The 17,836-nt window shown below is 42.9% G+C and overlaps 1 protein-coding gene across 6 annotated transcripts in view; it reads right to left on the bottom strand.

Annotated features, from left to right (window-relative positions):
- Positions 1 to 17,836, bottom strand: part of LOC309374286 (catenin delta-2) — a 213,462-nt gene that overhangs the window by 66,703 nt on the left and 128,923 nt on the right. For all 6 annotated transcript variants that reach the window (XM_081919111.1, XM_081919114.1, XM_081919113.1 and 3 more), the window contains 2 exons: positions 12,936 to 13,053; positions 9,091 to 9,276 (listed from right to left, as the gene is read on the bottom strand). In XM_081919111.1, the coding sequence (XP_081775237.1) occupies positions 9,091 to 9,276; positions 12,936 to 13,053 (304 nt within the window). The remainder of the gene's footprint in view (positions 1 to 9,090; positions 9,277 to 12,935; positions 13,054 to 17,836) is intronic.

The following is a 17,836-nucleotide window of genomic DNA, read 5'->3' as shown; positions in this document are numbered from 1 at the left end:
CACCTTTCACTATGAAAGCAAGAGGTGATTTTTTTAAAAAAACCCTCTCTCTCCCTGAGCTTAGGTAAAATAATCTTTAAAAATTTAAGCCAGGATGCAAAGAGCTACTACAAAGGCATACTGAGAGGGATGTTTGACTCGCCTGCTTTTCAGCAACAGACTCTCAGAAACAAACCGTTTCTGAAACCCACCTCAGTTTCAAAAGTGGCCTGAGCCTCTATCCTGAGGCATGCACTCTTGACTTTGCAAAATTTAACCCGCACTGGTGGACCATAAGTTGTATTAAAGTAGCTTATCATACTTGCTTAGAGAATGATGTCCAAAGTTCTTTGCAGCAGGAACTAGTTGTATGATTCTTTGATACTGGATTTGGGAGTGTGCCTATATAATGTGTGAGAGGCAGCTATACATTTCCACATGTACATACCGTATAAAAGGGGTATGTAAACTAGAATCTAGTATCTGCTAATATTTGTCAGAGGCTGGTATCAGTTGCACTTTTAACATGCTTTTGCTCCTATTATAATGCATGAAACCATTATGTGATTTATATATTAAGCTACAATAGGGATGCGGGTCTAAACCACTGAGCCTAGGGCTTGCCGATCAGAAGGTCGGCGGTTTGAATCCCCACAACAGAGTGAGCTCCCATTGCTCGGTCCTTGCTCCTGCAAACCTAGCAGTTTGAAAGCATGTCAAAGTGCAAGTAGATAAATAGGTATCGCTCTGGCGGGAAGGTAAACGGCATTTCTGTGCGCTGCTCTGGTTCGCCAGAAGCGGCTTAGGCCTGCTGGCCACATGACCCGGAAGCTGTACGCCGGCTTCCTCGGCCAATAAAGTGAGATGAGCGCCGCAACCCCAGAGTCGGCCACGACTGGACCTAATGGTCAGAGGTCCCTTTACCTTTTACAATAGGGGCAATAGGTGGCAGAAACAAGGAACTGCATGTCAGTATTGGCTCCGGAGGATTGAGTAGATGAGACCAATAGTGGGTCCAACAATCAAGGTGGTGATTTCTGCACATGCTGTAGAGGGATGTGAGGGGCCGAAGGGGCTTGTCAACCTGGGAAGGCAGCCCATCTAGGAGAAGGAAACCTCTGATCCTAAACCTCCGCTGCCTTGCGGGATGACTTTGGTAGAAGCAAAGGCCAAGGAGTAAATGCTACAGAAATCCAGAGCGGAGTCCCTAAGATGGTTGGTTGCTTGTACGCCTCTTTCCGGCAACTCCTGCAGCCAAGCTGGTGCCAAATGTATTGATCTGCTTTCCTTTGGACCACACCAGCAAGGCCAAGAGGGGAGTCTTATAGTCTGGGCAGCCCAGAAACTCTATTTTCTTCTACGCCTTCTCCCTTTCCCAGAAAAGATTCCTTAGTTTGGGAGTAGGCAGAAGTCAGTCCATGGTCCATCTACTGAACGGAATGCCTTGTCTGACTATAACATACTCAGACTCGTGTTGATCATCTGAGACCCTTCTTCGCGAGCCTCCCTTGACACAGGTTTGGGGGCTGATGACAAGGGCGAAGGCCTTTTCTGTTGTGGCCCATACCCATCTTGTCAGGGAACTGCCATCGGAGCCAGAGCTGGAGGGAAGGCTCCAGAGCGATGCTGGAGAGGGTCCCAGCAGGCAGAGAGGCAGCCCATCTGCTGGGGAAGGAAATCAGCCTAACACCAGTGGAGAAGGGGGGGCAGATGGGGGAATCGGAGAGGAGGCTCCAGGACTCTTCACCGGAGACCAGTGGAGAGAGCACAGGTGCTCCGCTGCCCACACCCTCCCTGCGCAGAAGACTTCCGCGCAGGGAGAGTAGGAGGAGACTTGGCGTCAAAGAACTTCTTTGCTGGAAGAAGTTCAAGAAACGCCCACTGACGGATTCTGCCAGCGACTGAGACAGCCACGAAGTGAAGGGCTGTCCAGACAGAAAGGGTTCAACCAGGTAACCTGGCCAGGAGTGGCGGCAACTTACGCACGAGCAACCCCTATAACCATTACACATCTACAGATTGCTTTCTGTAGCAACACTTGCCCTGCCCCAACATTAGCATCCTTTGGGTGTTTTTCTTCCCCCAGACTTTCAGCGGATTATGATAATCATTTTTACTGCTGTTTCTTGTATGTTTGTGTTTGGAGAGAGAGGGTATGGTTTTAATTTGTGTGTTTTGTGTAAGCTGCTTGGAGAAATCTTGTATTAGGGTACTATTGAATAAAATAATAGGGTGCTCAGCTACATTCAGACGACTATATCGTTATAACTGCATTATAAACATGCGACACCAGATGACGCTGTAGAGTTTGATCCTTCCTCAATGTGATTTTCCATTACGAGCTTTAGAATGCGTTTTCCTGTAACTTTTTTTTTAATGTGTCTAGATCCAGCCAGGTTCTGTGGGTAGCTGAGAAACTTACAAAGAATGCTTGACTAGATTGAGCCTTCTTATGCTCTTAAGCAAACTAAAGTGCATATGCAAGATCACTTAATGCTGATTAATTAAATGTTAAGACAATTCTGAGTATGCACTCTCGCTTTGCAAATTAAACACACATTAGTGGATAATGAGGACTTTAGCTAATATCCATATCTCTATATACTGGTAGACCATGCATGAGTGACACCTCCATCTTAGTTGACCTTTCATGAAAGTAGTTTACATGAGATTGCTTGATGTTGGGCTTCTGCTGCTACAGTAGGGAAACAGAAAAGACAAGGAATCCAGCATTACCCTTCGCCTCACACTGACAGGATAAAAAATAACAAGAGGAAGGGGGAAATAGAGACTGCAGATATGATGCTCAAGCCAGCTTCTCCATTAACATGCCAGAAAGGAGATATTTTCTGAAGCGCTTCTGTAACATACAATTCTTTCCTTAAAGAGTGAAGAGGGCATGTAAAAGTTAAGGCAATTTGAGATTTCTTCCCAGAAAGCTGCTATGATTTTGCAGCAAGAGAAATTCCATCATAAGCATCTATCAGACAGAAAAAGAAATTACTGGAGAGGATGAAAACAATAAATAAACACAATAAGCTGTAATAATATGGAACTATATGGATGGTTGGCAAAATAGTGATAATAGTTGGGTCTAGCCAGCAGCTGTGACCTAGGAACTAGAAAACAGAAAGCAAACAGGGGCATCTTCAGACGAGCCAGCTAGTGTTGGTATAGATCTATGCACATTTTTTAATTATACAGAATTTCTAATCCTACAGAATGGATAAATTAAGCCAGAGTGATATGCGGAGCACAAAGTTAGTTACAGATGAACACGTATACACTAATATTCATAGACAGACGGGACTGCTGTTAAATAACCGCAGATTAAAAAGAACCAACAGGACATTCTACAGATGCCATAAGCTGTTTCACTCATTTCCTCAGACATATATTAAAACCACATTTTAACTGCTTTCCAATTTGCGAGTTTCAGCTTACTCAGTGAGAGATTTTTTCTATGCAACTTGGATCTTAATGCTCTCTAGCACGCTCAAGCATGATTTACCTGTCTATCAGTTGTGAAATGTTGCTGTTGTAGCTCATGATTGATGACAGAAGATAAAACAGAAGGTCACAGTGATTTCAGGTGGGTCACCCAGAATGAAAATTCTATTTTGGATCTGATTCATCTTATGTCTATATTTGAGAGTAATGATAACCATAAACCTGGAGAAAACCAACAGATCCAAAAACCGTTTCCTTAATAGATAGAGCATATGAATAGAATAGGCAAGGGCAAATATTTAAGAAATAATAGCAGTTGCACTGCACGTTGTTAAAACGCACAATTTACTCTGGCATAACTTCCTTCATATTACGTTTTTCCATTTTAATACTGTTGAGTTTATCCATAGGATTTTGGGTTATGATTCTTGTATCATGGATCAAGACCATGATATCAACGAGATCCTGAGGGATCTTCTTCCTTACAGAGTCCTCTGAAAACATAACCCTTGGTGACTTCTCAGTGTCAACTATGACTATTGGGATGAGTGTAAGTGGCACCCTAACAATGACTGGAATGGTGTGGTTTTTTTAGCCTAGTAGTAAAGCTATAGCATCTTAAAAAGCAGAGACATCACCTTGCCAATAAAGTTCCGTATAGTTAATGCTATGATTTTCCCAGTAGTGATGTATGGAAGTGAGAGCTGGACCATAAAGAAGGCTGATCGCCGAAGAATTGATGCTTTTGAATTATGGTGCTGGAGGAGACTCTTGAGAGTCCCATGGACTACAAGAAGATCAAACCTCTCCATTCTGAAGGAAATCAGCCCTGAGTGCTCACTGGAAGGACAGATCGTGAAGCTGAGGCTCCAATACTTTGGCTGCCTCATGAGAAGAGAAGACTCCCTGGAAAAGACCCTGATGTTGGGAAAGATGGAGGGCACAAGGAGAAGGGGACGACAGAGGACGAGATTGTTGGATAGTGTTCTCGAAGCTACCAACATGAGTTTGACCAAACTGCGGGAGGCAGTGGAAGACAGGAGTGCCTGGCGTGCTCTGGTCCATGGGGTCACGAAGAGTCGGACACGACTAAACAACTAAACAACAACCAAGCTATAGCATGGACTGTACCCACCAGACTATAGGTAGAATGGAATCTGATAAGCTTGTTTTTGTATGGCAAGCTATCAATGGAACTATTCACGTCCAGAAATGTTTACGTCTGTGGTTTTGTGAAAATTAGGCCTTTGACACATTCTTTGCATTGTGCATATTGTGAGAGGCATAAGAGAAATCCTTGATTTATTTCACAAATAAACTGCGACGGACTCTTTTGCGGCCTTCTTGGAATGTCAACCATTTAACCATTATTGTTATAAACATTCTGAAAATAGATTGCCATTACAAAATAATTGCTTCTACCCCAAAGACCCCCGGGCAATTGCAAGGGACTCCTCTTGGTGAACAGATGGCAGTTAATGGCATGCAGAGTGGCACTCGTCTTTCTCTGGATCAAATCCAGAGAATTGTCTTTCACTGGCTACAGAGTTAAGACGCTGCATTAGAAAAATGGTTTAGAATGAAATCTATGTCGCTCTGTAACATTTTTAACCAGCAGTTCAGTGATATTTGATATTGTATTCTGATTAAACCAGTAATACAGCTGCCATAGCCAACAGGAATAAAGGAGATTATAGGAGCCGTAGTCACACTTTCTGCACATAGTAATTTCTGATCCTATGTCGCCTGCTGGATTATAATCATACATGGAGGTTTTAGTGCAGGAGTGAATCTGAAGTTGAGAAATATTACCATGGTTAAGAAACCCCAAGAAAAACCCAAGTCACATTATTAGAAATATTAAACATCAATCTAAGAGATTTGGGGGTTTCTATCGCTATACTAATCTAAAGTCTGAAGATAGTGTAATTTATCTTCATGCTGTATAACAGTCCAGTGAACATAAATTTAAAATTACATGCACAGTTCCATGCAAACCTTATTCTAAGAAAAGGATATTAAACCCTTCAGACTGATGGACAAGAAGAGCTTTGCAGAGGCCTTTACCCAGCTCTGACAGAGAATGATTACAGAACTAGAAAAAAGTTGCCTCAGAGTATAATCAGAAGTATATTACAGAGGAATTACGATATCCAATAGGAAAATGTCAGAATGGTTCTGTCTTCAGAAAAAAATATTAGCAGGCTGTACCTGGGAGTAAGCCACACTCAACGCAATGGCACTTCTGAGTAGATTAGAACACTATGTCAAAGATGCATAAAATACTCAGAATTAAAATAATACCATATAACCAAACAGTAGTAGTAGTATATTACTTTCGCAGACTGATAAAATTCAGCACAGAATGAAGGCTATGCTACAACAGTTAAAATATTGCAGCAGATAAAACAAGTACAAATAGTTCTATGTTCTTTTCCTCTGCACTGATATTAAGAAAACGAACACCTGGCAATCCCCTCAGTGACATAGGAGGAAACATCCCTTAAGTACATCACTAGTAAGTTTGCAAGAGATCTTCCAGGAAAATCCATTAGTAGAGGGAGAATTAACTTCCCTCTATAGTGCTGCACTACTATAGTGCAGAAGGACATGTTGAATAGATTTTATTGCTTCTGCTCCAGACACAGCCGTTTATTAACCAGGATCTTATTAAATCAGTCATTTAACAATGCTGAAGGCAGCAAGAGAAAATGAAGCGAGCAAGAGAAAATGCCCTCTTATACTTTGAAATGGTTAATGTCTATAGATACCACAACTGCGGTGATTCCACAGTTTATAGGGATATTAAATAGTGATGGAGAACAAGATTTATTGGCTTTACTTCTTAGATAGCAGAAATCCAAATTTACTAACCTTTGGACCACAATAAGCTGGGCCTTCTTTAACCCACAATCGTTCAAAACCTCAAGAACAAAGCCTAGAGTAAAATCTTCTCCATCTCTCTCAACCAATGACTAACTAAAGAGTCTGAGATCAACAGGGAGAGAGAACTACCATGAGATGCTAAGAAATGCAAATATAGTTAAAAGGTAAAGGGGTAAAGGGACCCCTGACCATTAGGTCCAGTCGTGACCGACTCTGGGGTTGCGGCGCTCATCTCGCTTTATTGGCGAGGGAGCCGGCGTACAGCTTCCGGGCCATGTGGCCAGCATGACTAAGCCGCTTCTGGCAAACCAGAGCAGCGCACGGAAACGCCGTTTACCTTCCCTCCGGAGCGGTACCTAGTTGCACTTTGACGTGCTTTCGAACTGCTAGGTTGGCAGGAGCAGGGACCGAGCAACGGGAGCTCACCCCGTCACGGGGATTCGAACCGCAGACCTTCTGATCGGCAAGTCCTAGGCTCTGTGGTTTAACCCACAGTGCCACCCACACCCCTGTAAATATAGTTACCATTGGATAAATAACCGCCTTTCCCACACAAGGAGGTAACTCCAGTAACTTCCTAAGGAAAACAGACTGAACCCTTTCTACTTGGGAATTAAACCTTAATATACAAATGAGAATGCCATAAGGAAGCTCCCAAGAGAAAATCAAACTGTTAAGAGTGAGGAGGTGGTAACTCCAATCTAGGTTTCCTGAGGAACCACTGAGGGGCTTCCCAATTCAGGAGACTTCTGTGGGGCTCCAATATTTACAAAATGTGAAACTACCAAAAATGATGGCTAAAAAGGTGTCAGTTGGCTTCATTAAAACACACTAGTATTATGTGTCTTTATGGAACACAGATAATGTCTAAATTAGCTGAGGGACTACCTATGTGGGGTTTTTTTTTTACCTCATACAGATTCAAGAGAGTACGTACAGAATCCCACACACAAATTAGCCCTGAATCATTTCCCTAAAGGAATCAGCACAGCATGCCCTAATGTTTCTTTAGGAGCTATTACAGGCAAATGTGTCAGTGACTCACAAATTATGGGTCAAGCAAAGTTTTCTGAACCTTTTGTTTTAGTGCATGCTGTGCAACATGCTTGGGCCTCTAAGCCCTTTTCATTTTATTTTTTTATTAAGTATCCTTAAAGAACCTTCACAAGTTAAAAAAAAAAGACATATGAAGAGTCAGCGTGCCAGAGCATCTTTGTGTCAGGAAAGCACAATTTCTGTAAGCCACAGTGAATAAACTGAAAACATGGAAAGTACTCGGTTGCGCTAGTAAATGTAAACTGAATAAAGCGACAAAATAAAATTAAAGTCCTAACATTTTTAGCATAAAAAGGAAATAGAGCAGGAATACATGTCCCACTAAAATGAATTAAACTATGTCTGCTTCAGTATCACTGGGGTTCTAGCAACACAATCGATTTAGCTGAAAATAACTGAAGGTAGAATTACAGGTGTTTGTTTACTGCATGTAGATTTTTGTTTGGTTGCTTTTCAGTCAGCTGTAAATACTTGCTTATTGTTCTGGTTTTTAGACTTCTATAGTGTTTGATAACTGGATCAAGTTGTATTTATATGTATGTATGTAATATCTGCATACACAAGTATAGCTATGTGAGCATCAGTTCAGCTTTCTTGGGGATTTCTGTTTACCTTTTCATAGATTTTGGTCCCATACGTTTGTGGATTCTGATTTTCAATTGCATAAAAGGGGGAAAATGGAATTTTCTAAACTTCAGATTTATTGCAAGAGGCAAATCAGAAGCTGAGGTAAGCTGAAAGCGAGTTGGCAACTCCCGGCAAGATCAGGAGCTCTAGCCTCAACCTATTTTTCTTCTTGAGAGAAGTAATTGCATATGGATGGTCTTCCTAATTTCAATCAGGTTAACAGTATGAGAAACAGTCAATCTGCCATACAGAGAAATAATTTCAACATCAATTATGGAAGCAACTATTCATTCAGTTAGAAAATAGATCTAGAAACTTATGTTAGACTGTAGCAAATAGAAGAGCTGTACTGCAATACCATACCATATGCTCTTATTTTTGAGGCTATTTGGACAAGTTTTGTTCAGAATAAATTTAATTATCCATGTGGATTAGACACTATTAAAAATCCATGTGGATTTTTGCCTTCATGAGGAAAGAAGCATAAGCCTGAGATCTATCTTTGAAAGTTTTTCTCCCTTGTTTGGAATTGAAAGCAAACTGCTCAATGCATAGTGGAGCTATGTGCTAGAAAATATCCAGAGGTTAATTTAATTATTCCTGAAATCTTAAAGATCTTTTCATCTGGGGTGCATAGTCTTAACGCTGTTTCAAGTAATGTAAGGCTAAATGAAATATTCCCTAAATCACAGCTGGCTAACTCTTTTTTTGGCTTTAGGGTGTATATTAGCAGTTGTTGTTGCCCAAACTGGGTGTGACTACACCACACACATTCGTGCATTCTAACATGCATACACACACACACACACACACGTACACAACTCCTGTCCTTGGCTGACCCACCATATATCCATCTCCATCAGGTCACTGGGCTTTGCCTATTTCCAGCACTGTATCTACTGTTATTCTATTTTCTGTTGCCCCCTCTGTCCTAAATGGACAGAAATTATAGTAGTACCAATATTAAACAATGACACTGGATCAGAACGATTTCCCCAGTTATTCTTGTCTTTATTCACTGCACAGTTTGGCTCTGGCGGAGTACATTAGCACGACCGCTAATCGTTTGCTACTGTAAGTCATTTTCAGTACCTGATCTTGAGATTTCTTTTTCTTCTTCTTCTTGCCCCAGCATCCCGAACTTTCTGCGTCTTTTCCATTGGCATCGCCACAGAGCAAGCCATCTAGTTCATCGGTCCCCATTTGCTGTCCCTGAGATGTTTCTGCAGCGAGTCTGTATGAGAGGTTCCTTAAAATGCACACACAGTTTTCAACGGTCTAAAAAGGAAGATAAAAATGAATGGAATTTTTTTTAAAAAAAAAGTGCGGCTTAAATTCACAACCTTACTAAAACTGGCTTTTACGATATCACTGCTGAAACAGACTTCTGTTTCAATGTATCTGAAGAAGTGTGCATGCACACGAAAGTTCATACCAAGAACTAACTTAGTTGGTCTTTAAGGTGCTACTGGAAGGAATTTTATTGTTTTGACTATGGCAGACCAACACGGCTACCTATCTGTAACTGCTGAAACAGACATATGGTAAAACAGAATGGGTGTGAGTGCCTGCAGAATTTTAAGGGAGTGGCTTATATTCGGGTATTGTCTCTCCCGCTGTATGTTTTATATCTGGGTGCGGCATTTATATTTCGGCCATTACGGTACTTACTTATTTTATCTTCTTTAAACAATTTACATGCCGCTTAACTGCAAAGCAGTGTACAGAAAACTATGGATTTCATTGATCCAAACAGGTTCTGAAGACTCCCTTCTTCCTTATTCTTCTAAATGCTATAAATGAATGTGCCCGGCATGCTGTTCTCTCCTGTGTGCAGCTGGAACTGGGACTCTAGTTTACCTCATTTACAGTTTTATACTATAGAACACTCTTTTTCATTTACCCAAAAAAGGGAATCTTCTTAAGAATAGAAGACTCTGCTAAGGTTTAGAATTCTTTCCTTCTCCTGGGTGCCTGGTAAGGAAATAGCGTGGATTTCACTGATCCAAACGCGTTCAGAAGATCCAGTTCTGAAGCATTTCAACGCCTCATTTTCTGTTTGCCAAGGTGATTCAAGAAGCTTTGATATGCAGCTACCGATTCAGCTTTTATGCAGCTCATGGAGACAGCAGGAAGCAGGAGTTTTTTTGGGGGGGCAGAAATGGCTTTGCATGAATTGCGTTCCAGACTACAATGATAACCTGGCAGATTAGAGTTGTTTTAAAGGTAAAGGTACCCCTGCCCGTACGGGCCAGTCTTGCCAGACTCTAGGGTTTTGCGCTCATCTCACTCTAGAGGCCGGGAGCCAGCGCTGTCCGCAGACACTTCCGGGTCATGTGGCGAGCGTGACAAGCTGCATCTGGTGAGCCAGCGCAGCACACGGAACGCCGTTTACCTTCCCGCTGGTAAGCGGTCCCTATTTATCTACTTGCACCCGGGGGTGCTTTCGAACTGCTAGGTTGGCAGGCGCTGGGACTGAACGACAGGAGCGCACCCCGCCGCGGGGATTCGAACCGCCGACCATGCGATCGGCAAGTCCTAGGCGCTGAGGTTTTACCCACAGCACCACCCGCGTCCCCTAAGAGTTGTTTTACTACTCACTAATTGATTTTAGGCTATTATATGACATACCATAATCTGCACACACATCAATTACTGGGCCATGCATATAAAATTTTGCAGACCAAAGATGCTTCAGCTCAGGAAGTGCTGCTTTTTGCTGCCAAGTGTACTCAAACACAAGGGCCAGTTTTGCATTTTCTAGCAATCTGAAAAGTTCAAAAGGTGAAAAGAAGCAGTCCTTCACACACATGTGAAGTGCAAAATATTCTGGAAAAGGATGCTAGCCACAGCTAGTGCTTTGCTGTCTTCACTCTTCAGCCAGGGTGCTGAAATTTAATATTGGCAGCTTTGCTGTGGGAAAGAAAAGTGTCACACACTTATATTTAAGTTCTTCATACAAATAAACTAAGATAAACTTCATTACTGTAAAACAAGCTCTTCCTTCTTGTCATGCAACCATGATTTAACTATCAGATAACGTGGAACCTCGGTTTTCAAACGTAATCCGGTCCGGAAGACCATTCGACTTCCGAAATGTTCAAAAACTGAAAACTCAATATGGAAGCCTCAATACAATAGGGAAACTCAAAACAGAAGCTGTGTGGCATGTTCGGCTTCTGAAAAGCATTCAAAAACCGAAGCAGTAACTTCAGGTTTTCAGCGTTTGAAAGCTGAAACGTTCAAAAACTGAGGTTCCACTGTACTGCTTAATGCAGAAGTTATTTCAAGTGCTAACTAATGCTTTTACACCTGCCAGCGATACATGCATGGTGGGACTGTACACCATATCAATCTACCCTCCGCTCACATTCATCGTCACATCTACATGTGATGTTTATGAGTACAGTGGTACCTCTAGATGTGAACGGGATCTGTTCCGGAGCCCCGTCCGCATCTAGAAGCAAACGTAACCCGTGTCTGCGCAGGTCACGTTTTGGCGCTTCTGTGCATGCGTGTGACGTCATTTTGAGCGTCTGCGCGTGCGCAAGCTGTGAAACCCGGAAGTAACGCGCTCCGTTACTTCCGGGTTGCCGCGGAGCGCAACTCAAACTCGCTCATCCTAAAGCACATTCAACCCAAGGTACGACTGTCTATTGAAATGAGTTATCCCTCAAAATTTGGGTCCAGGTGAGATATAAAGCTCATGTATTGGGTCATGTAAGTGTAGGGACGTTGAGTGTGCCATACTTAAATACGGAGTCAAGGCAGATTATAACCTAGAGAGGGGGCATGAAGTTATGATGTTGACGAAACAAAGCTGTTAACATTTTCACCAAATTATTCCAATTGAGACTAATGTTCAGCAGGGGCTGCAGTTCATTGGTGGAGCATCTGTTTTGCTTACGAAAGGTCCTTGGTTCATTTGCCAGAATCTCCAAGGAGGGCTGGGAATTCCCCCTGCCTGAAACCCTGGACAGCTGCTGCCACTCTGTGTTGACAATGCCATGCTAGATGGACCAAACTTGGAAGCTTCTGGTGTTCCTGTGGGAGTAAGTATTAGGCTTTGGCAATTTACCTTAGTTTATCTGTATGAAGAATTTAAATAAAGCCCTACAGAAACACTTGCCATTTTACAGGAAAAGGAATATGCAGCATTTTGTTTCAGCTAAGTTACTCCTCCGCCTTCCAACCCACATGGCGATCTTTTAAAAATTACGGGAACAGCCGTAAATATTCAATGTATCAAAAACAGTATCATATCAAAGGTTAAGAAAATATAAACAATGAAAATCAAACAAAGGCAACACTGACACCTGTACCCAGTGATCAGCAGAGTTAATGTCACCACACAGTTTTAACACACATCAACAAAAGGAATGGCCATCTCTATAATTCAAGCTCCGTAGTCATTCATTAATGAAACTCTACATTTAAGTTGTAAAAATCATCAAACAAAATCTCCACAAAAGCGCACAACTCCCCCCATCCCAATATATTAGCTCCTACAGAGACTGCAGTAGGCAGACAAGGTAGCTTACCTTCATTGAGACAATTCAAGGTCCAGCACATCAAGTATATCTTTTTACACTTATTTATTTATTAGATTTATATACCGCTCTTCCTCGAAAGATCTCAGGGCGGTTCACCTTTGTTTCCCAAAGGTTCTCCTTTTATACTCACACTGTGCACGAAGACCCCTTTGGCTTTGCAAGGCCCAAAATCTGAGCCTGTGGGCTTAACTGACTACTATGGCTGAATTTGAGAGAATGACAGACTTATATCTCACATGAGCATACAGTAAGTACAGGCTTTCCTTAAAGGCAAAGGATCCTGAAATTTAATTCTTACAACCTGAAGGGTGTATGACGTGCCTCTGATAATGTGGGTCCCCCCCCCTTCAGAATACTGTTTCTATAAAAACAAAGATGGCAAACCTTGCTATCAATTTCACTGCTCCCTAGAGCAGACTGAATCACGTACAGCAATGCATCCGTAAGTCCATCACACTCTCTCATTCTTCTGCGGGCTTCTTCTCCAGCAGAGCTGACATTCCTAGGATAAAGCAACAGTGGTCACCATCTTCTCATTCCACTACTCGTTCCTGTCAATGGACATGCTACAGTTTGTTGTTTTTTTTAAAAAAAGATTATTGGCTGTGATAAGTTTATATATGTGAATGAATCTCCTCTATGCTCTTTTTAAAAGAAAAACACACACATTATTATCTTTTATCATGATCTCAGAGAACTTTTAAAATTGGGTTAACACACAAAGTAGAGCTTTGGGAAGGGAACACAAGTCTTGTTTAAAATAAAAATGCTTTTACAATTCTTACGTCAAAGCCTTGCCTTCACCAAACCCACCCCTGATGAAAAGCACAATGTGTGACACCTACAAATGTTCAAGAATGGTAGCATTTTCCCTGTATCTTTTCTCATTTCTAGCTTTGGAACAGTTATTCACCTGAAAGTGGTTATGCTCTGAAAACTCCTGGGCGCCATTTAATTGTCTTGAAAGGTATCAGTGTTTACGGGACAAGGATAATTGTGACTTTAAAGATGAATGGGAACCCTTTACAAAGTATTTGAAGACGCAACAAAGCGAACTGGACTCCTTGGCTGGTTTTGAATATACATTCACAAACTTTTTATTGATAATTATCAGCTAAACAGTTGGAGGATCTATACAACTGTGTAACATGCAGAAAACAGCATTTTTAGAGAAATCAAAGACTGGAACAGAGGGAAGTCGGGGGTGGGGTGGGTGGGTTCTGTGTGGGGAGGGAGGGAAAAAGGGGGGAAATAAGGATGATATGTTTTGTTTTAATTTTGAATAAAAAAGTAATAAAAAAAGAAATGTATCAGTGTTTCTATACAGCACCAGCCTTGCTTTTATGTTCAAATACCATCAATAAAACTCAGCCTAGTAGATACCACTTTAAAATCTGAGTGCCAGAATCAAGGAGAAATATGGCACAGCACACTTAAATTAGCACTAAATGACAACAGAGAATATAAGTCTAGGATTCCATTTTTGTGGCTGTTTGTCTCCAACGTTCTCCCTCCAGCTCGCTGACCCAAAGTCCTTGATGGAGGCCCTCCATTGCCCTGAGGTGAGCAAGAGGCTGGGCCCTGGATTCCCTCCCCCTTACCTCCATGGTTTTCATCCCAACCAATGCTCCAGTAGTCAGCAAGTCCTACTCTATGATTCTTCATTAGCAACACGGCAACAGTTGAGATGGCAGATGAATATTGTTCCCAGAGTTGACTTACCTGCCAGCACTAAGAGCAGTTCAGCAGAGATTGTGTCTTGGAATGTACTCCAGAATCTTTGGGACACATTCTAAGATACACATTCGTTTGTTGTAGTGAACTGGCTAAGACACATTGGCCCCGCCCTTCATTTGTTTGAGAACATGGCCCTAGGATTCATGATCCCACAGCCTGGAAGGACCATGAAGCACAGCTATCATGAATGAAGAAGGGTCTGCAGCAAAGAGCTGCAAGTACTGGAAGGGGGAAGGCAAGAAAGAGCAAAGCATTTTACTATACCTTTATGAATGAAAACATTTATGCAATGTGACCTTCAATATTTTGTAGAGAATTAAAACCAGGGTTCTCTCTTTTCTGACACCAGCCCATAATACCATGTCCTCCAGTTTTTAGAGCAACTTTCAGCGTAACTAACCCAGACTACAAGGCTCACATGCAACTGGGTCATTCCATATCAAGTGATCCAACTTTTTTTTACCTCATGTCACCCAAATTTCTTAATATTCTGTACATTTGCTGAATGATCAAAACTAAGTTTGAATCTAAACTTTTTTTAAATCTCATCCTGTTTGTGAGTTATGAGGGTCTGAAATTTCAAAAAAAAAAATATTGACAATTTTGGCCTTGCTGGACTACACAAAAGCTTTAAAAGCTCAGCCCAGAATTGAGATATGTCAAAAATAAAACACCAATCTCTTCAGGACTTCATGGGCTTTAATTTTTAAATTTAAGCTACAAAATTTTAAAAAGTGATTAAAAATTTAATGATTAAAAATTTCAAAAATTTGTATTGATTATGTAATATTTCTAAAAGCTACCTGCAAAATTTCATGTTGGGATCTCAATGGGATCACATATTTTGTACATACAGTTTTGTTTTGCAGCTGTGCAATTTGTATTCATATTGTATTGGTCCATTAGCTGCAATTGCATTAGCCCATTAGCTGCAAACAATAAAATCAATCAAGTCATTCAACAAGTGCACAAAATATTAAGAAAATTGGATGACATGAGGTAGAAAAGTTTGACCACTTGCTATGGAATGACCCAACTTGGTTTTAAAGAAATTGCTTTCTTGATAAATCTCTTGCCCAGTGCTTTATTCAGTGTGAACTTACATCAATGTAACCTCAAAGCAGAAAAATGGTGTTGGATTTTAGAACCAGGAAATATATACAGAAATGACTAACAAGAATGTCTACACCAGGAGTCAAGTTTTCTGTGTTGGAATCTTGAGGATCAGCAATAGGAAAACAAAAGAGTGCAACAAAATTGCATCTTAAGGAAAGTCGGCTGACCAGGAAAATATTTTCATGTGCCACCTGAGCTAGAGCAGTGCTTCCCAACCGGTGTTCCGCGGCACACTAGTGTGCCGCGAGACGTTGCCTGGTGTGCCATGGGAGGGAGGCGGGCGAGTCGGGCGGCCTTTCCCGAGGTGCGCAGGCCGAGTGGCGGCCGGCGAGGGGCGGGCAGGAAGCAGCCGGGCAGCGGAGCTCCTCCCGGGCCGGACGGGGAGGGGCTGCGGGGACTCGCCCCGGCGCCCCGTCCGCGCCTCCAGGTGAGGCGGGTGGCCGGAGGGCTCGGCTGCCCTGACCGACCCAGTCGCCAGTTCCCGCTTGGCCCTTCCCGGAGGAGCGCCTCGCGCGCCCCTCGCGGAAAGACTTCCTCGGGAGTAAGCCCCACCCGCCGCCGCTGGAGTTGCTGCCGGGAGGAGGCGGCTTTCCCCTCGGCAGGGCGGGGCGCGCTTGGCGACGAGGAGGCGGCCCCCCGCTTCTCTTCAGGCGCGCTGCTCTTCGCTCCGGGACCAGAGGAGTGAGGTGCGCGGCTGCGGCGGCGGGCGAGGTTGCGCCGGGTGGAGGCCGGGCGACCCGGGGCTGCTCCGAAGAGGCGGCTCTGCCGGGCGAGGTAACTCTTGGGAGCGGAGCCTGGTGCTTCTCAAGCCACGCTTGCTAATTTATGAGCAGCCACATTAAAATAAATCCCCGGCGCGTCTTTTCGGGTGCCCTCCGCTCTCCATTTTCACTCCCTCGTTGGATTCCCCTCTCCCAGCGCAGAACCAGAAAAGTTGACAGTTCTTCCCTCTCACCCTCGCCTTTTGTGGAAACCTCCCTTAGCGGGGTTGCTGTCTGAACAGACAATTGTTCCGATTTCATTTTGAACAGTAACTTTAAAATTAATGTGCCTTTTCCAAAATCTTTGGCTCCGAGGCGGTTAGTTCATTTTGGCATGCGGAGCCAGCTGCTTATTTATTGGCGGCCGTGAGGGTGAGGATAAACGGGGAAACCTTCCTTCCCCCCATTCCAGCTTTCCCCTGGCAGTGCCCACTTCTTGCACTGAGAATTTGCCCTTGTTTTGGAAACTCTTTGCAGTAGCCGCGCTTGGGCAACAACATTTTCTAATGGTGGTGTGCCTCGAGATTTTTTTCATGAAACAAGTGTGCCTTTGCCCAAAAAAGGTTGGGAAACACTGAGCTAGAGTAATGGGTTATCAAGCAAATAACAGTGCATTTCAGTTTGTGGAAGAAAATATCCCATCGTTCTGTCACTTCAGGTAATTGTTACAGCAGGTTTTCTAACACTAATTGTTGCATAATTACAGAACAAGGGTATGCAAAATAGTTCTATATTTTCAACTGGTTGTAGCCACTTGAGGAGAGGAGAGAAGCCTACGCTCATTTCAAAAGTAAGCATTTTTCCTGTGAGAAAGCGTGGAGGCAGGATCCTACCTAACTGGAGAGGGGGGAAAGAAGCAGCAAACCTCACACTTTCATGAGTGCAGAGATAATAATAATAATAATTTATTATTTATACCCCGCCCGTCTGGCTGGGTTTCCCCAGCCACTCTGGACGGCTTCCAACAGAATATTAAAATACAATAGTCTATTAAATGTTAAAAGCTTCCCTAAGCAGGGCTGCCTTCAGATGTCTTCTCAATGTCTGGTAGTTGTTTATCTCTTTGACATCTGGTGGGAGGGCGTTCCACAGGGTGGGTGCCACTCCTGAGAAGGCCCTCTGCCTGGTTCCCTGTAGCTTGGCTTCTTGCAACGAGGGAACCGCCAGAAGGCCCTCGGCGCTGGACCTCAGTGTCCAGGCAGAAGAATGGGGGTGGAGACGCTCCTTCAGGAGACACGGGTTTAAACTGACAAAAGCACAAGGCATTTGTTTTTAAATGTTTTAAGATTAAATATTATTCCATTAATATCCAGCACAAATAAATAGGGCATTTTAGGTATTTCGCACCAATTCCCCCTCCCCGTGCTGGGTTCACCCTGGGAGTGTTTTCATACAAACTTTCTTACCATGGGTGTGCTTTGAAACAATAGCATTGCACCAGGCAGAACAGGAAGCCAGGAAGCACATTCATTCATTCATTCATTCATACCCAGCCTTCTTGGGGAGAAGTAGCACATTTATCCTGCATTCACACACACACATGAACTTGTCCCAAACATACAGTGTAAATTTTCAGCAACCAATATCTGTGTAAGTAAGAGGAGGGCTTCACATGTTCTAGAAGACCAGGGCATGTAAAGTATGGGGAAGATGAGCTAAAATATAAAGAAA

This window comes from Podarcis melisellensis (assembly GCF_964234715.1).
Source record: "Podarcis melisellensis genome assembly, chromosome: 7".
NCBI classification, from domain to species: Eukaryota; Metazoa; Chordata; class Lepidosauria; order Squamata; family Lacertidae; genus Podarcis; species Podarcis melisellensis.
Note: the sequence above shows the minus strand (reverse complement) of the source record. Positions and strands in the feature narration are given on the sequence as shown.